The following is a 16,969-nucleotide window of genomic DNA, read 5'->3' on the forward strand; positions in this document are numbered from 1 at the left end:
TGCGTTTGATTCTTTTCCTAAATGAACTGTGTACATTGGTGATTTCTTTGGGGGGGGGGGGGGTGTTCCACTTAAATTATGCCAGCCAAGATGCATTTTCTGGCAGCTCACAAAGGTTATTCCCCCACAAAGAACCGTCTGAAGTTATCCCGTCCACCACAGAGCTGGATAGTCCCTACAATCCCAACAAACAGATCAATGTTTCTATGGTGCAGCTGATTGGTGGACTGACTCGTCAGTGGGCGTGGCCAAAATTCAAATGAACCATTTGGATGCTTAGCTCTTCTGTGATGTGCCAAGCGTTTGGTTTTTCCACAGTGGCTGTTAAAGTAACACAGGGTCATGATGAAATACTGTGAGGACAGCAAAGCCTTTACCCTTTAATGTTACAGCGCAGCGGTTAATCATCTGCCAGAAACTGATGACAACATAAAAAGTCTGTTTTATTCAAAGCAAACAGTGCAACCATCTCTGGCGTCGCAGGAGTCGATGCTTCTTTATCACACTGACACGATTCATGAACAAGAGGAGCTGAAATCGGCAGCAGGAAACAGCCTCTAACAGACAGTCGGGCTATTCAGTGTATCCAAAACCGTAAACAATCCAGAAATAGCATTCAGTGTGTCCTAGATAGTCTGCTCTATTTCAGATCAGTGTTTTCTGTGTAAAACGGCCCCTGTGATGTCATTAAAAAACATCATTCTCAGGTTTAGAACATAGATTTCATCGGACCAGCAATGAAAACGGATGACATCGTCATCACCAACATGGCTTGGTAATACTTCATGACATCAGAGATAGATCTATAAACCTGCTCTTCTTGTTCAGGGACAGAATCTCCTCCGGAACACTTCACATCGTGTGAAGGTCAATTCAAGGCCTTCTCCTCACTTCACCTGTTTGTCCAGCACCTTTAAAACAGAGTTTACACAATGCATCCACATTTGACACATAAAAGACAAAGAGTGCGCTCAATTTCATAAACAGGATGAAACTGGAGCAACTAAAGCTAAATAAAACTCCTGTCGAGCCTTCAATCCACATTTTTTTCGTTTTGTTTAATGCTGTGTATAACGATAACGATGTTATGGATCTCGTGTTGCAGCCTACAGGACACTCCCACCGGCCTTTAAGGTCCTCGGTGACTTTGGACAACCGCTTCACGTTTGTCAGCCGGGTTCGGGCTTCAGTGTGGACCGATTTATATTTAAAGGACTTCAGTCTTTGGGCATCATGAAAAAACAGGTAACATTTGCAGAAAGTCAGACGATACACGTCCACCAAGATGAGGCCTCACAGAGGTAAAGTAAGAATTTAACTTAAAGAATAACAAGCCTCCAATAATTCTGTTATCTGTTCATGGCCCCTTAATGCTCGTCTCTCTGCGGCAGGAGGAAAAGGATGAATGAGCCTCGAATGGGTAGGTGAAAATCATAGAAAACAAAAACTAATTAGAACCAAACGAAGTGTGACCAGAACAAACGAATTTTAAGGCTTGGCTGAGCTGGATCCGTTGTTTTATTTAATGAACTCAACACTCCTGAGATGTTGTTGCTTTGAAACCAGAGAGACCGGTTCAGTACTTTGGAATGTGGAATGAGATCGGAAGGGAAATCCTACACCTAAACATCACCTGAGTCACGGCTGACAAGTTACAGGAGGGAGGCTCGCACGAGCTCAGAAAAGGCCAGGCTTGATCTGTGAGCGACACACACTCAACATCTGTTTTCTCTCTTCAGTGACATTAAAAGACTCCAAGATGAACGGATCCCCGACTGCAGGCCCGTTCCTGAAGGTAAATCATGAGTGTAACTCAACACGGTGTGATCCTGTGACTGGGAAAAGAAACAGGAAATACACAAGCAGGACGACCTGATAACCTGAGCCGTTTGTCCGTCAGCATGGCGCTCTAACACCAGCTCAGAGGAAGTATCTGTGCTCGGTGGCAGCTTCCTGCAGCACCGACCACGTCCGCAACGTCATCGCCCAACACTACAGGAACGTTCTGCACACACGGATACGAGCAGGTGAGGAAGAACTCCGTCAGAGCTGGACCTGCACGTGGTCTTTGATTCCAAATCAGGTCCAGGTTCGATCTGTACTCAGACAGTGAACCTGAAAACCTGAACAACAAAGACGCCATCCGACTGGTTGACTCAGCTGAGCGTGGAAATGCAAACGATGCACAAATATATCTCCCTAAGGATACCAAGACTTCACAATAAAAGACTGGAGAAGTTACAAAAAGATTCCTTTAATATCTGAGTGACATTAAAACATTTTCTTTATTTTCACATACAGTGAACAAAACATTCAGAACAGTTGATCGTAATACCCAAATGTTTTCCAGAGTAGAATTCTAACTATTTCACTTGTTTTAGTTTTATTTTCGTCACATTTGTCTTTGTTTTTCTGTCTTTGTGTTCAAATTGAATTTATTCTCCTTGGCTGGCCTCCAGCTGTAGACATCAGCTCTGACAGGAAAGATCTTACTGTGACTTCACCTGAAAACGAGAGTAAAGAACTTCCATCAAAACCAAAACCACAGTTTCCCTCCGGGACAAAACTCAAAGGGAAGAGAAATGCTTCTGCAAAGCATGTCTGCAAAACAAACACAAGGTAGGACACTGTTTTTAAAACCTCTAAAGATCATATCCTTAAACTGTCATATGAATCATGAAGATTTGTACCTTCCAGCACGTCAGCTTTAAAACCAAAAACTGAAAAAGAAGTGAACGAGAAAACGTCCGACAAGTGAGTCAGAAAAACAAGCAGCACTTTGGAATCACTTTCTGTAAAACACAGAATATTTAAATCATGTTCAGGTGGTGAAATTCTCCCGTTCATGTCAGCAGGAGCTGAGCTCAGCTGACGCCAAACTCCATCTACAGACTGATTTCTTCTGGTGTCACGAGTTACAAAATATTTTCTTCATATATAGAGCTTCAATTTTTTTTTTCAGTTATTTATTCTGCTGCTTCTCCAGTTCCAGCTAGTATTTAATGATTATTTGATTATATTCAGAGGAATTATTGTCACACACAGCAGAGAAGAAGAAACAAAAACTTGATATAAATAATATTTATGAAAATAGTCATGAGAAAAAGAATATATAAAATAAAAATGTCATTCAGTTGGTGAATAAGTACACTAGTTCTCACAGTTTTGTCCAATGTACTGATGTTTATTGGAAAACCTGAACATCAATGATTTTCCTTTTTAATATGAATTCAGATTTTGGGACACATTTAGAAACGTTTACCAAAGATTTTTGGCAGTGTGTTATCCTTTCTTCAGTGCGTTTTGACTATTGATGTGACTCTGTAATAAACTCCTTTGATGAAATGAAATAAATGCCTTTGACATCAGTGCATTTCCTGTAAACCTGATGCAGGAGAAGCTCACTTTGCAGTCTGGTGCCCTCCACTGACAGAGAGGCAGAAACGTTGTCCAGGTTTCATTTCCAGGAAATCACATGCTCCTTTTTCTCCCAGGGAATAATAACAATGAGATCAAATTTCACTATTTGGAAAGTAAGTTTTCAAATCATCAGTTCCATAAATAGGTCAGCAGCTTCGATTCTCTTTGACTGCTCTTGATTGGTGAACTGGTTTCAGTCATGAACTCATTGTTTATACTATTTATCCGGATAACAGATGATGAGAGTGAAAGACTCTGGAGTTTTCCTCTTTGACTTTCAGTTTCCTGATCCGAATCAGCACTGAATCAGTGTGCATGCTTCATCAACAAACCCCAAACATCTTTATTATTCAGTAACAGATATTTCCTGCTGTTTGAGCTGCATATTGTAGGCTAACTGTCAAAGACATAAAATATTTATGAACATATTCAGAAAACCATTTAAGAGTTGGAGCATAATTTTTATGTAGTCTGCTTCTTCCCCAAACATTATCAGCACCAGTTAGAAGATTCAAACAACAACTGACAACAACTTGTGCATTGTCGACTTTTTTTATATTACTCAAGTGTGTTTAGAGCAACATTTAAATGTCTGTATTATAAAGTGTCTATAATTTAAGACAAAACAACAGATGGAGTGAAATTAGATCTTTATTGTGGGAAAAAAATGACTATGTGAGATGGACTGAACGAAGTTCTGCTGATAATTACATGTACAGGACATAATGAGGGTGAGGATTTAAAAAAAAGAGGAAAGAAACAAAACAAACAGAAAATGGCACAGAAATTTTCTTTTGATAACAAATACATGTGATGTTTTCGCGTTCTCTACAGTTACCAAATGATGGCTTGGATCAAGCAAAATGCTGATGACATATAAACAATATAATACACGGGCCTGTTAGAGTTACGTTACTCAGCAGTTTGTTACAGGATCAACATTGTGGTGACTGCAGAGAGGGAGGGGCAGCTGCTGCTGCTGCTTCCCTCCCCAGGTGGAAAGGAATGAAATGATAAACTGAGCCACGCTAACCCAAGTCTTCTCTTCCTCCTCGCCACGTCCCTTAAGATTTCTTGTACTCGATTCGCTCCACCTTCACGTCGTCGCCAATCAGCTGATAAACATACGTCACCACTGTGGACGCCTGGATGTCCATTAATACGAACGAGGGGGTGATGTTGCTGTAAGAGAGGACAAATAGGTTAAAAAGGGGAACCTTCACAGACTTCACACTGGAAATCAATTACCTTCTTCTTCTATTTAAGTTTTTCTTAAACTGACAATCAAGTATCACAATGATGACGATGCTGTTTTGTATTTGCACATTCTCCTCCTCGGACCTGTCTTAATGGTGAAATAACAAACATAAGAAAAGTACAATGTGAGATATTCCACGCTGCTCATGTGTCTTTATCTGTGTGCGTGTCAGAGATGAGTTGCAGCCTTTAGTGGGAATGAGAGCTCGTGTGTATTAGCAGGACTGATCTGAAGTCCACAGCGGTGAGTTAATAAAGCAGAGCTCCTACCATTCCAGTGCGCTGTAGGCCCCGGTGGCAGAACCCGGGTTGATGTAGAACTTGTTTTCATTCTCAAAAGCCTCGAACTTGTGCGTGTGGCCGGAGATGAGGATGTCGACGTCCAGCTGTCTCTGGAGCAGCGCCAGGCTGGCCATGTCTCCCCAGGGGATCACCTGGTGGCCGTGGATCAGACCGATCTTAAACTGGCCGACTGTCACCACCTTCTGCTCGGGGTAGTTCAGGTTCTGTAGGCAGGTCAACAAAGGTTATTCTAAATACACCTGCTCTCTGTGACCTCAGACCGAAACTGTGGGAAACAATGACAGAGATTTATCACTATTTTCTGACCTAAATAAATAAATAAACAAACATGTTGAGCTGACCCCTTTAACTCGGCTCAGGAAACAATGAAATTATCTGTTTCAAATAATTGCAGTGTAAAAATCTTGAGTAGGTTGTAAATTCAATTTCATTACACAGCAATAAGCCTTTAGTGCCGACAAGGGATCCATCTCCTTCCTTTTAAATAATCCCTTCCAATTAAATATTCAGCTGCATAAATTATGACTTCTCAGTATCGTCTGTACCCCCCCACCTTAATGTCTCCTCCTGACTTAACAGATTTTCCAATCTGACCTGTGCACACTCAGCTACTGAAATATTCATTTAGCTACGACACTGTCAGCTCATATAAACACGGTGTTTGCCCTTGAGTGGCTCCTCTACATTGAACTGTTTTAGCTGGAACAGAATTTATCTTTACCTATAAACCTCCTGAGGCCTTTTCAAAGAAACTGAATCTGACCAGATTCTGTTTAAACACAGACCTCATCGAAGTCCCCTCGGACTATGTGGACGTCTCCAGCAAGGGTTTTCAGGTAGTCATAGCTCTCCTTGGTGCAGAGGTTCCCTGTGCAGAGAATGTGCTGAATCTTCCCTGGAACCAAGAGCTTCTTGAACTTGGCTGGCAGGGTGTTGCACCGATGGGGGATGTGCAGGTCACCTAACACCAGGACCAACTGACAGATCACACACACACATTCAGGTTAGTTACCGGCCGATGAACCTGGGAGAGCTCAGACTGTGTGCTGTAACCTCTGAGCATGGAAAGAAGGGGGGTCGAGTACAGAACCCTGCAGGATGCTGCTGGTCATTTCTGCAGAGGAGGATGATGCACACTGACTGCACCAGATCCTCTGGTTCACTAATTCAAAGCTCAGATTTGTAAATAAGCGATGTTTGTAAGTAAAAAGCTCTATTGGTTGTCTGAATTCAAACTGGCTTCTTGAAGATTCCAAAAAACAGACGGTAGCAGGAAAATATGGACTGAAACAGCACAGTTGGATTTCAGACACTCAATAACAGATACAGGAAATATAGATACAAACTGTCAAACAGAACAAACTTGGAGGTCTAGAAATAAAAATAAAACCTGTAAATAACCTTAAAACTCCAGTAGCCATCACACAGATGCTGTAAATATTAGATGTAGTAGTCTGTTACTACTCCGGCATGTGAAAATCCAACATTTCAAAGTCCCACTGGACACCAAAGATCAGGTTATCTGAAAATCTAGTGCAAACAGCCAGTGAGTTTTTGAGACAAACCAATAACTGTGAGGGAGGGGCTAAAGTTAAATGTGTGTGATCTATAGGAATGTCCTTTTTGTCACTGATACCCATGCATTGTCACAACACATATTTAATCAAGTCAAGTCTACTGTTTGATTTAAAATACACAAACATTACTCCTGCACTACCCGTTTCATGGGTTATACAGAAGGTTCAGGTTTCCTGTTTTTCACTAATCTATATTTATTAAGCTAAATAAGTTATTGGAAAGTTTTTCTTTATGAGTACAGCCCAGAAACAAGAGCACTGAAGCATCACAGACTGTCGGGCAGCAGATCACTGCACTGCAGCGGCTGAGTTAGCGGCAGCTGGTTGTGCTGTGAGGTACAGAAACAGCAATCCCAATCCCATGTTAGTGTGGCAGGCAGAAGAGCGAGCAGAAAACAGGGATCCAACACAGAGCAGAGGGCACTTACCCGGTGACCAGCCTGGTTGATTGGAGACACGCAAGGAAGAGGGGGGAGGTGAAGGGAGGAGGGGGTGGTGAGACAGGGAGGAAGGCAGGATGTGCGTGGAGAGAATAACACGTGGCATGATCAAAAATACAAACAAACAAAAAGGAAAACAAGAAAGAATTGGGACAAAAAGGAAAAACTGAAATTAGAAATTAAAAAGTGAATGGATTAAGTAGACAGATATTAATCATTCAAAAACAAATGAGAAATGTTAAACAACAATGTGGCTGAATTGACTGTTAATGGTGGATGGTTAGTGCTGGTGATAAAGCAAAATATACTGTAGTTACCTGACTGTTGGTGAGCTAATGCGAAATTATGTGATGAAGCAAATCAAAGTATCGGCTGCTATTTAGTCACAATCACGAAATAATTCAGATTTAAACTGAACCTAAACATGTCAGATTGACAAATAAAGTTGAAATGATTAGTCATTGAGCAGCAGCAAGATCATCATATTAGATTAGATATAAGAAGATAAAATATGCTCCTTCCTGCTCCTCCACTGCGCGGATTTCTGTTTTAAATAAACGCAAACTGAATATTTTGCAGGTTTGTACTCTTGGCATGAAAACAAACATATCAAGAACTGTGGGCTGTGAGAAGCAATTAATTCAAACGACTATTTTTTGTAACGTTTGATTGCTGCCCTGCTCCAAACTACTGATCCACAAAAAAAAAAAAAAAAAAAAAATCTGATGAGAAACAACAGAATGAATGAGCATCTGAACAAATGGTGTGCACCCATGGTGTAAAAGTGGTTTGACGTGTTTTTCTGCCAGTTGATTTCACTCAGAAAGCTGCAGTTTGAGTTAAATCTGCAGCAGGAAGCCTCCTCAGACTGAAGGGCTGTTAGCCTGTTAGCTAAGACAGCTAACTGCCAGGTAAACAGGAGAGAGCGAGGAAAATGTCGTGGTAGCAATAAAACAGCCAACACAGACGGCTGGTGAACAAACATGACAAAGTGGGAGACCTCGGTGCGAACGAAAGGAGAGATGTTCAGCTCGTTCACCCGATTTTTGGAGACCAAAGTGCTCAGCTGTCATGTGACCGCTGATCCATCTCGGAATGGAGCTTTCCTCAAAAAAAGTTTAGGCTGTGTGGACGCCAAAAAAACCGCGAAGTCGCGCTCCCCGAGTCCACAGCTAATCTGGGGAAACAGCCCCGCGGGCCAAGTGTGCGAACCTCGGGCAGTAAATGTGAGAAAAGTCGGCCTTTTCGCCATTTCATACTCACCATCTTCTATGTTGCTGTTTCTGCGAGTCAAGTTGAGGAAGCGCCTACGCACGCACGCACGCGCCCAGGGCGTCGTGACGTCACGACGTCAGCCAATGAAAACGCAGGTAGTCACACACTAAGTCGAGATCAGTCTTAAGCGCTTCCTGTCGAAAATTCAAAATAAAGCAGGCTAATGCGTCACGCTAACCGCCACAGCCGGCTGTAGTCCACTAAATCTTAAACCCGGAGGAAATCTCTCTCATGACGCAGCGCTGCTCGGTGGATGTTTACGTCATCGTGCTTTAGCGGCCTGTTGTCACGGAAAACTCCCTCAACCGTGACGTATCACGCAAACCAATCCCGTTCGCCTTTTTTTGTGTGTTTTACTTTGAAGGGGGCGCTGGCGCCGGAAGAGGCCGGGCCGTTCCGTCGCCGTCACCTTGACGTCGTCAGTAAAAGCGCCGTGGGTAACAGATCTTCGCAGAACATTCGAGAGGTAAGAAGCCAAAAATTAACAACCATCTCCTCCTCTCCTCGGCCTCTTTTTTTAATCCACCCCCCCTCTCCTCCCAGTGAGGCTCCAACCACCGATTTGTTTAGTTTTAGCGCTCTAACATGTCGTGAAAGATGCTCCCTTAATCGCATCACCGCCTCCCGGATCGCGTCGTCAACACTCGGCTATTTGCTGGCGTCGCAGTAGCATCTGGGGTCCGGCTATTTTCTGGACTTGTAGCGTTGGTCGGTCTTTTTTCTTTTTTTCGGTAACGGGCGGCACTAACGGCTGTTCGGTGTGTGGACGTTACACTCCGGTGATGTCGACACGCCGCCTTGGACCCAGAGCTGGTTTATTTCGTCTTATTTTCGGGGATAATGTAGCCGAGAAGCACGTGAAAGTGTTCCTGTTCCTTTAGCCAGCTAGCTTCCCGCTGAGTTAGCTCACAGTTACGGTGCGTTATCTAACGGAGCAGCCGCGGATGGATTCCGTTTAAAATGACGCCAGTTGACGTGTTCATTTCTTATTTAAAAAAAAGATGTTTTAACTTCGTTGTGTGCGGGTTAACAGTGCGGTTCTTCTCCCTTAAAGGTCCCCCCGAAAAGCCCGAGGACGATCCGGAAAGCCTCCCCTCTGCCTCCGAGCCTGGCACCTGCACAGTGTGGACGCTTTCGGGTGTTTAACTGTGAGTCTCCGGGAGCCACAAACACACTAAGAAGTCCTGCTGCAACCAGTACAACACCAGCTCCGGCCAGCCACCACCGTTCACTGCGGCTCTTGGACGATCAGCGTTGTGTTTATGTCTTTGTTTTGCGAAAACGGTGAGTTTTAGCCCCACGTTTCATCCCGTGTCCGGGTGTTTGAGGTGTGTGGTGTCCGGTGGTGTTTATTTCTGTGTTTCGTTGTGCAGTTTGTCATGTTTTCTGTGCCAGTGTATCAAAATGGCGTCTCCCAGTACAGTCACTCGTGTGCAGTGGCTGTATGACGCACTCTGCACCAAGCATCCAGCTAAGCTAACTAGCCTCCCCCCTGAAATAGCTTCGACCTCTGCCCTTCTGATTCGCCCCAGCCCCGGCCTGGGCGGTGGACTGAGCAGCCGGGTGTCAGCCACTTCATGAGGAATCGCCCTGAAATCGTCCAGGCAGGACATTTCGGTGTTAAAGCCGTCAGCAGTGAGAGAGTGAGGGGGAGAGTTTGGCAGCTGCTAGGCCTCCTGTTTGTGACCTATTAAAAAGAACAGGCCTTATGTGACTAAAGCCAGAGGCCCTCATGTAAGACAAAGGGTTTTTTTTTTGTATGTATATGGCCACAAAAGCGAGGGAAAGCATCCAGTTTTGTGGCTGGGCTTCTATTTTTCCTCTTTGGTCTAATCTGCTGAGCTTGCTTCCCTGCTGTTGGATCACATAGACATTTGCTGGATTTGCAGTATTTTGAGTGCAGAGGCTGGAGCCCAGTCTTTGCTGGGATGTACGTCGCTCAGACTTGTTGAAGTTGAGAAATATTTGCATAAATATCTCTCGGCTGTCGGAGGACTCTGTCAGCCTGGTGTGACTGAATTGTCAGTCAGGAGCTATGGTGCATCAGAGGAAATGTTTTAATTTTTTCATGTGGACGTTTCAAGAGCATTAACCACAGGCATTACAAAATATGATACAATCAGTGTGGCATCAACACTATAATTAATGTCTAATTTTTAGCTCACAAACTGTCAAATGACAGTCTGTCACAATTTTCCCCTGAGCCTTTAATCACATCATTGTGAATCATATCGACCAATATTCTTCAGGGATGATACTTAATTGAAATTAAGTCAAGTCCCACAGCTGAAGATTAGACCTCTTTATGTTTAACTGCTTTGTATATAAAATAAGAAAGCAGAGAGATTTGGATTGCTGAACTTAAGCTCACAATAGGGAGAAAATCTTAAGATTGGAGACGCATAAAACAATATATTTGGTTGTTGCTTGTAAGCTAAATTTGATTATTTTTCCATCGACTGTCAGCTCAAGCATTTCAGTTCTGCACACTGTGACCCAAATTTTTTTATTTTAAACAGCTTCCGTAAGAAGCTTGATATGATGCATATGAAGTTACTCTGAAAATAATTTTCCTTATTAAATATTGATTGCTTTCTTTGTCCCTCTCCCCTTTCAGAGCTGTTGCGCAGCCGTTGGAACCTGTGTGGTGGAAATCTAGCCTTCAAGCAAGGAGCTTGCGGCCACAGCGGCACAACGTTTTTCATGTCAGAGACCGAGCACGCTTGCAGTCGTTTATGTCATCCCCTCTTTTCCAGACAGAAGATCCCGAAAAATCCCCAACCAAGATCCTTTTATCTTACTGATAGTGCTAACATCCAGCCAAAATGTCTGTCAACGTCAACCGCAGCGTGTCAGACCAGTTCTATCGCTACAAGATGCCCCGTCTGATTGCCAAGGTAACGGTTTGCTGTCATAGATGTTCAACTTCAGCAAAATTACTAACTTTTCAAACAAAATATTCGCTCAGACTGATCCAGAGTTGCCGGGGGGGGAAATAAAAAACACACACACACTTTATGTATTTTTTTTAATCTTCCATTCAGGTTGAAGGCAAAGGGAATGGTATCAAGACAGTTATTGTCAACATGGTTGATGTTGCAAAGGCACTGAACAGGCCTCCAACATGTAAGTTACACTTCTCACTGTCATCTTCTGTTTCTCTCCCTCCACCTTGTGGCCAGTATTTCACCACATTTTGTAGTAACAGCCAATGACGCCAGAGAGCTGCCTTTCTCTTTTTTAAAGTCACCAGTCTGTAACATTCTCTTCTCTCTTCCTCAGACCCGACCAAGTTTTTTGGTTGTGAACTCGGCGCTCAGACCCAGTTTGATACCAAAAACGACCGTTACATCGTCAACGGATCCCACGAGGCGAACAAGTTGCAGGACATGCTTGATGGGTTCATCAGAAAATTTGTGCTGTGTACCGAGTGTGACAACCCTGAAACTGATCTGGTAAATGTCTACGTCTGAAACTCAGAAGCTTTAATATAAGATTTTGTTTTTTGTCATTTCCCATGTTGAGTTTGAAAGGAAGACAATAGGGACTTGGGTGACCTGGAAAATGGTTATTTTAATAGTAAAGCAAAAAGTTTGACTTGAAATAATGTTTGTTTAAAGAGATAACGAGATGATGTTTCGTTGTCACAGCATGTCAATCCCAAGAAACAAACCATTGGCACTTCCTGTAAGGCCTGTGGATACCGTGGCATGCTAGACACCAGACACAAACTCTGCACGTTCATCCTCAAAAACCCACCAGGTCAGATCTCGTCTGTTCCCCTAGGCTTGTGTGAAACTCTGAAAGTCAGACTGCAGAAAATCTGAGTCCGCAGCAGTTATACCGATTGTCTCCTCTAACAGAGAGCAACGAGAGTGGATCCGCATCCGTAAAGAAGGAGAAGGAGAAAAAGAACCGCAAGAAGGACAAGGAGAACGGCTCTGGCAGCAGCGAGGCCGGGAACCACGACATTGATGCTCCTAAAGCTGTGGTGGGTTTTCTGAACAGGCTCTTTGAGCCTTTGGGACCAGGACTGAGCAGTTTGTCCATCTTTAACATGAATCAGCGGTCACAAACCAAAGTACAACATTTGTCTGATGCCAGTCACAGTTCAATAACCAAATTGAGAGCTGATGTTTGTTTAGTCATGAGTATTCAAACAGAAATCCGTCTGCACAGTCCAAAGCCATGTTAAACTGCTAGAAGTTCAATGCAAATTAAGGCATTCGCTGTAGTCCAAAGTGCCAACAGTCATCTGTCACAGTTCATCTTATTTCTGACAGACGGCTCCTTGTTTTCCTTTAATTTTAGGAAATCTCTAGTTTTTAAACATTTATTTTCAAAGAGTGCTCATATTGGTACTGGCCCTCATTTCGTCTGACCTGTTTCTGTCTGCGGCCGCCAGGATGGCGACGACGATGACGAGGACTGGGCAGAAGAAACCACAGAGGAGGCGCAGAGGCGGCGAATGGAGGAGATCAGCGATCACGCCAAAAACCTGACGCTCAGCGAGGACCTTGAGAAACCCCTGGAGGAGAGGGTCAACCTGTTCTACAACTTCGTCAAAGTAAGAAGCCTCAACTGTGAACTGAGTCCTTAAAGAGGTCAAGTTGAACCTCTTGTTGAATAAGGAGTTAATTTTTTCAACAGCTGTGGGGGTGCTGGTTTAAGCTCCTAGAAACTTAAATCTTCTTTCATTCTTTGTTTTTGTTATGTTTTGAGTATGTGGTGTTAGTGAAGATGGGATTTCTGCTTCATTTCAAATGAGGCCAATAAAGGTTTTCTACTTTCTTCTTCCAGCAAAAGAAAGAGAGCGGAACCATCGACGGCGCTGAAAAGGAGATCTTGGCGGAGGCTGAGCGTCTGGATGTGAAGGCCATGGGCCCCCTCATCCTCAGTGAGCTGCTCTTCAACGAGAACATTCGTGATCAGATCAAGAAGTACAAACGCCACTTCCTGCGGGTAAGATGAGTGATGCATGACTCAAATGAAAACTGAAACTCATTTTCCTCATTTTTGGGGATGAAGCACAGCATCAGATTTGACCTCATCAGCTGACATCAGACCAGGTGTCGGCAGGTAGCAGTGGGTGTTTTCCTTCTCCTGATTGCTCTGACCTTCCCTCAGTTCTGCCACAACAACAAGAAGGCCCAGAAGTATCTGTTGGGAGGCTTCGAGTGCCTTGTGAAGCTGCATCAGGTGCAGCTGCTGCCGCGAGTTCCCATCATCCTCAAAGACCTCTACGATGCCGACCTGCTGGAGGAGGACGTCATCTTTGCCTGGGCAGAGAAGGTGGGTGGATTTACACATTGAAGGAAAGGTTAAACGTGACGGTTCGTTCATCATTCAAGCTTCTGATCTCACTGTCACAATTGTAAACAGACATTAGACACAAGGTTTTAATCTGGTTCTCTCCAACAGGTTTCTAAGAAGTACGTTTCTAAGGAACTTGCCAAAGAGATCCACGCCAAGGCTGCTCCATTTGTCAAATGGCTGAAGGAGGCAGAGGAGGAGAGCGAAGGCAGCGAAGAGGAGGAGGAAGATGATGAGAACGTAGAGGTGATGGATGTAGACAAGTCGAGCAGATCTGAAGTGGCTCTAATGTTGCTGTCTGTTCCTTGTTGGTAACGAGCTGTGTGTGTTTGCCGCCGTCCTCAGGTGGTGTACTCGTCCTCTGCCCGCGAGCTCAAAGTGGAAACTGTGAAACCCAACGCGCCTGAAAAAGAAGAAGAGGACATTGACATTGATGCGATCTGAGAGACTCGGATGATGAAGCTGATGATGCTGATGCTTTTCATGTGTTGTGGCTTTGACTCACGATGCCCTGTACAACCTAAATGGCTGGCCTTTACCTCCTTCTTGATCTGCCCCCACCGCCCTCATCCTGCCCCTCCTACTCCTCCCTCAACTCTCCTGCTTTGTGGCATGACTTAACATAGCGCTTTACTTGCTGCACACTAATTCTGTAATTTTGAGATCTGTTCATTTGAAGAAATGAAGTTGGTTTGGGAGTTTTAATCATGGGTGTTTTGGGGATCATTTTGACTGGATGTTGTTTTGTTTTTGTTCCCTGTATTTTTCCGGTCAATAAAGAATGAATGTTTTGCTATCACCACACATCATTTACTTTGTATCACTCTTTTCTCTTTCCTTTCTGAGAGGTTGATTCAGAAATGTCACGGCTTATGTTGACAGTATTTTACTCACTCTTGTGGTCAACGTGCAGATCTAACTTGCCTAAAATGAATTGCCAAAAGAATCTCACTCCCTCTATATTCTGAAATATGAATATTTATAGTCTTCTGTCTGTAATAAACTGAAAATCTGATTTCTGGTCTGTTTGGTTACAACAAAGGCAAATTTCAACTTGTTCAAATTTAAGAAACTTGGGAACAATTAAGAAGTTGGAGCTCTTTGCCATTTATGTAAAAAAACTAAACAAAACTGAGTTGTAGATAACAAGATAAATTTTATCTGCATGCCACATGAATATCTAAACTGTGTCTTGGATATTGACTTTCACATTATGGTTTAATAGTACATTAATAGGAATCACATTTTACAGTCAAACATCTGTGATTAAGTGCAGCGCTGCATTAAATTTAAAAATACAGTTCTCCTAAACGGACGAACACGGGCGGAGCTTTGGGTGAGGGGGACAAACTGACTGAAATGGCTTTTGACAGATTTAATACCAGGTTTGGATAACAAACTAACAGAAAAAAAGTTTTATGAACAGAATAATGGGGGGGTGGTTGTGTTGTTATCCTGTTGGAAATGTCTCACTGACAGGAAACACAGAAGGCTTTCCTTTGAAGCCCATTAAATTCCCACAGAGGTTTCCTCCTGGACTCTGGTCCTCTGAGGCCCACCACCCCCCTCAGCTGCCTTCAGAGGCTGTAGGAAATGACAACAGTCCTCATCACACTCAAATGTCACAGGAAATGTAGACTTTTTTTTATCCCCTCATCATTACCTGGATCTGACTCTTTTTGGATTTTATCTTCATCTTTTTCACTTGCGCTGTGTGAAACTAATTTAACACACCCTTTAATGTTGTAATTTGGCTTATTGACGTATTCTGGACCTTCACATTTATCAACTAACTCCCTTTCAGTTAAATAATTTTTTTAACCACTTCAGCCCAAAACTTTGAATTCATTTAACCACCTGAATATATTGAAGTTATAGAAGGGCTTCACTTTGCTGTTAGTTCAAAATCAAGTGTGAATCCTGGGAGACTGTCCCACCATGCTGCTGTGAGCTGTTCCCTTTCTGCTAGAGTTTACTTTTAGTATGACTGTTTAAACAGCCATTAATATGTGTTATTTTGTATGTAATCATTTCTTATTGACTTATTAGTTGTGTTTTGAACCAAAATGTGTGACTGTCTATTGTATCCATTTCGTTACAACTTTGCTCATTCATAAGACATGAAGATCTTTTATTTTTCTGAGACACATCCCCAGATAAATCATATTTAATTCTTTTGTTAATAGACACGACATCACCTAATAACCACGAAATGAATGAATAGATTTGTTCTAACAGTTTTGATTATCAACTCCCTCTTTTGGTCATTTCTTTCAAAATTTCTCATCAAAGCTTCTCACATGTGATCATTTAACACTTTGTCTTTGGAAAAATGAATTTTAAACTCAAACATTAGGATTATTATTGATATTATTATTTTGACAAATAAAACAACAACTGAACTGATGTAAGATACTAAACAATAATTTGTCTCATAACTTCCAGTTATTCTATTTTTTTATCAATCCACCCCAATGCTTTAATTTTCCATTAATACTTCCTAAAGCACAAAATAATTTAAATTATATGTCTTTTTATTTATTTTGAATCCTCATTTTTTTGTGTGTTTTAATAAATAAATCGCTGGTTGTTGAACGGGCAGAGGAGACGCTCTGATGTCGGAGCCTGGGAGGAGTCCGTGAAGGCGGCCTAATCCGGCCCGGTAGCCATTTTGGTCCCACCTAGAACAGCCGGAGCAGCTTCACTTCGGGCCGCCGGAGATGGAAGAAACCGAACCGACGGGGAGTCCTTCAGCCTGAGCCCCCCTCCGGAAAACACCCGTCGACGCCATGGCTCGTTTCTAAACACTTCCACTAATCGTGAAGGGCGCTTTGTCTTCTTTTATTTTAAAGATAAAAGCCCGTTTTCGGGTTGTTTGGCGACGTTAGCCGAGTTGCCTTCAGGGACTCGAACCCGGAGCGGCGGACTGTGATTCCGGTTGGACGCTAGGCCACAGGGACGGTGTGTTTCCCCGCCGTGTAAAGATATCTAAACCCAGACTGTTCTGCTCATTTCACCCCCCCTTCCTCTCCTTCCTCCTTCCTCCCCTCCCCGGTCTTTAACAGTTGAGGTGCTCGGCTCTAACACGTCCGGTCTGGTTTGAAAGATTGTCACGATCCATGCGGAGCCCGTTTCCCCGGAGGGAGCTGCACACCTCGGCCGTGGTTTCTTCTGCGGGCTCCGGAGCCGTCGGAGGGTTTGGGGCGGATAAAACATGTCAACAAAAACTCCTTTACCCACGGTGAACGAGAAGGCGACGGAGAGCGTGAGTAACGAGCCAAGAGAGGAAAAAGGCTTCTTCACTCCTCATTTCTCCGGCTTACTCCGCAGTGTGTGTGTGTGTGTGTGTGTGAGAACAACTAGCTGAAATTGTGTCTTTATTTT

At 43.3% G+C, this 16,969-nt stretch overlaps 3 protein-coding genes across 10 annotated transcripts in view; 2 read left to right on the top strand and 1 right to left on the bottom strand.

Annotated features, from left to right (window-relative positions):
- Positions 1-4,343: 4,343 nt before the first annotated feature.
- Positions 4,344-8,318, bottom strand: vps29 (VPS29 retromer complex component). 2 transcript variants are annotated; one of them, XM_029493686.1, is made up of 5 exons: positions 8,261-8,318; positions 6,986-6,997; positions 5,766-5,957; positions 4,948-5,183; positions 4,344-4,602 (listed from the first exon to the last, which is right to left on the bottom strand). In XM_029493686.1, the coding sequence occupies exons 1-5, from the start codon at positions 8,261-8,263 to the stop codon at positions 4,485-4,487; spliced, it is 561 nt and encodes a 186-aa protein (XP_029349546.1). In that variant the 5' UTR covers positions 8,264-8,318; the 3' UTR covers positions 4,344-4,484. The 2 variants fall into 2 exon arrangements, with proteins under 2 accessions (XP_029349546.1, XP_029349547.1); XM_029493687.1 differs by lacking the exon at positions 6,986-6,997 and having other exon boundaries at positions 8,261-8,311.
- A 352-nt stretch (positions 8,319-8,670) lies between these two features.
- eif5 (eukaryotic translation initiation factor 5) lies at positions 8,671-14,600 on the top strand. Of its 2 annotated transcripts, none has more exons than XM_029494057.1 (12): positions 8,671-8,738; positions 9,327-9,556; positions 10,890-11,169; positions 11,317-11,398; positions 11,555-11,727; positions 11,923-12,034; positions 12,136-12,263; positions 12,678-12,839; positions 13,073-13,234; positions 13,400-13,564; positions 13,694-13,831; positions 13,931-14,600. In XM_029494057.1, the coding sequence occupies exons 3-12, from the start codon at positions 11,098-11,100 to the stop codon at positions 14,027-14,029; spliced, it is 1,293 nt and encodes a 430-aa protein (XP_029349917.1). In that variant the 5' UTR covers positions 8,671-8,738; positions 9,327-9,556; positions 10,890-11,097; the 3' UTR covers positions 14,030-14,600. The 2 variants fall into 2 exon arrangements, with proteins under 2 accessions (XP_029349917.1, XP_029349918.1); XM_029494058.1 differs by lacking the exon at positions 8,671-8,738 and adding an exon at positions 8,858-9,189.
- Positions 14,601-16,257: 1,657 nt separating this feature from the next.
- The window catches only part of mark3a (MAP/microtubule affinity-regulating kinase 3a), a 38,717-nt gene continuing 38,005 nt past the window's right edge, over positions 16,258-16,969 (top strand). For all 6 annotated transcript variants that reach the window (XM_029494051.1, XM_029494052.1, XM_029494054.1 and 3 more), the window contains exons 1-2: positions 16,258-16,546; positions 16,651-16,850. In XM_029494051.1, coding sequence (XP_029349911.1) covers positions 16,800-16,850 — 51 coding nt within the window. In that variant the 5' untranslated portion in view covers positions 16,258-16,546; positions 16,651-16,799. The remainder of the gene's footprint in view (positions 16,547-16,650; positions 16,851-16,969) is intronic.

This window comes from Echeneis naucrates, chromosome 22 (assembly GCF_900963305.1).
Source record: "Echeneis naucrates chromosome 22, fEcheNa1.1, whole genome shotgun sequence".
Lineage (NCBI taxonomy): Eukaryota > Metazoa > Chordata > Actinopteri > Carangiformes > Echeneidae > Echeneis > Echeneis naucrates.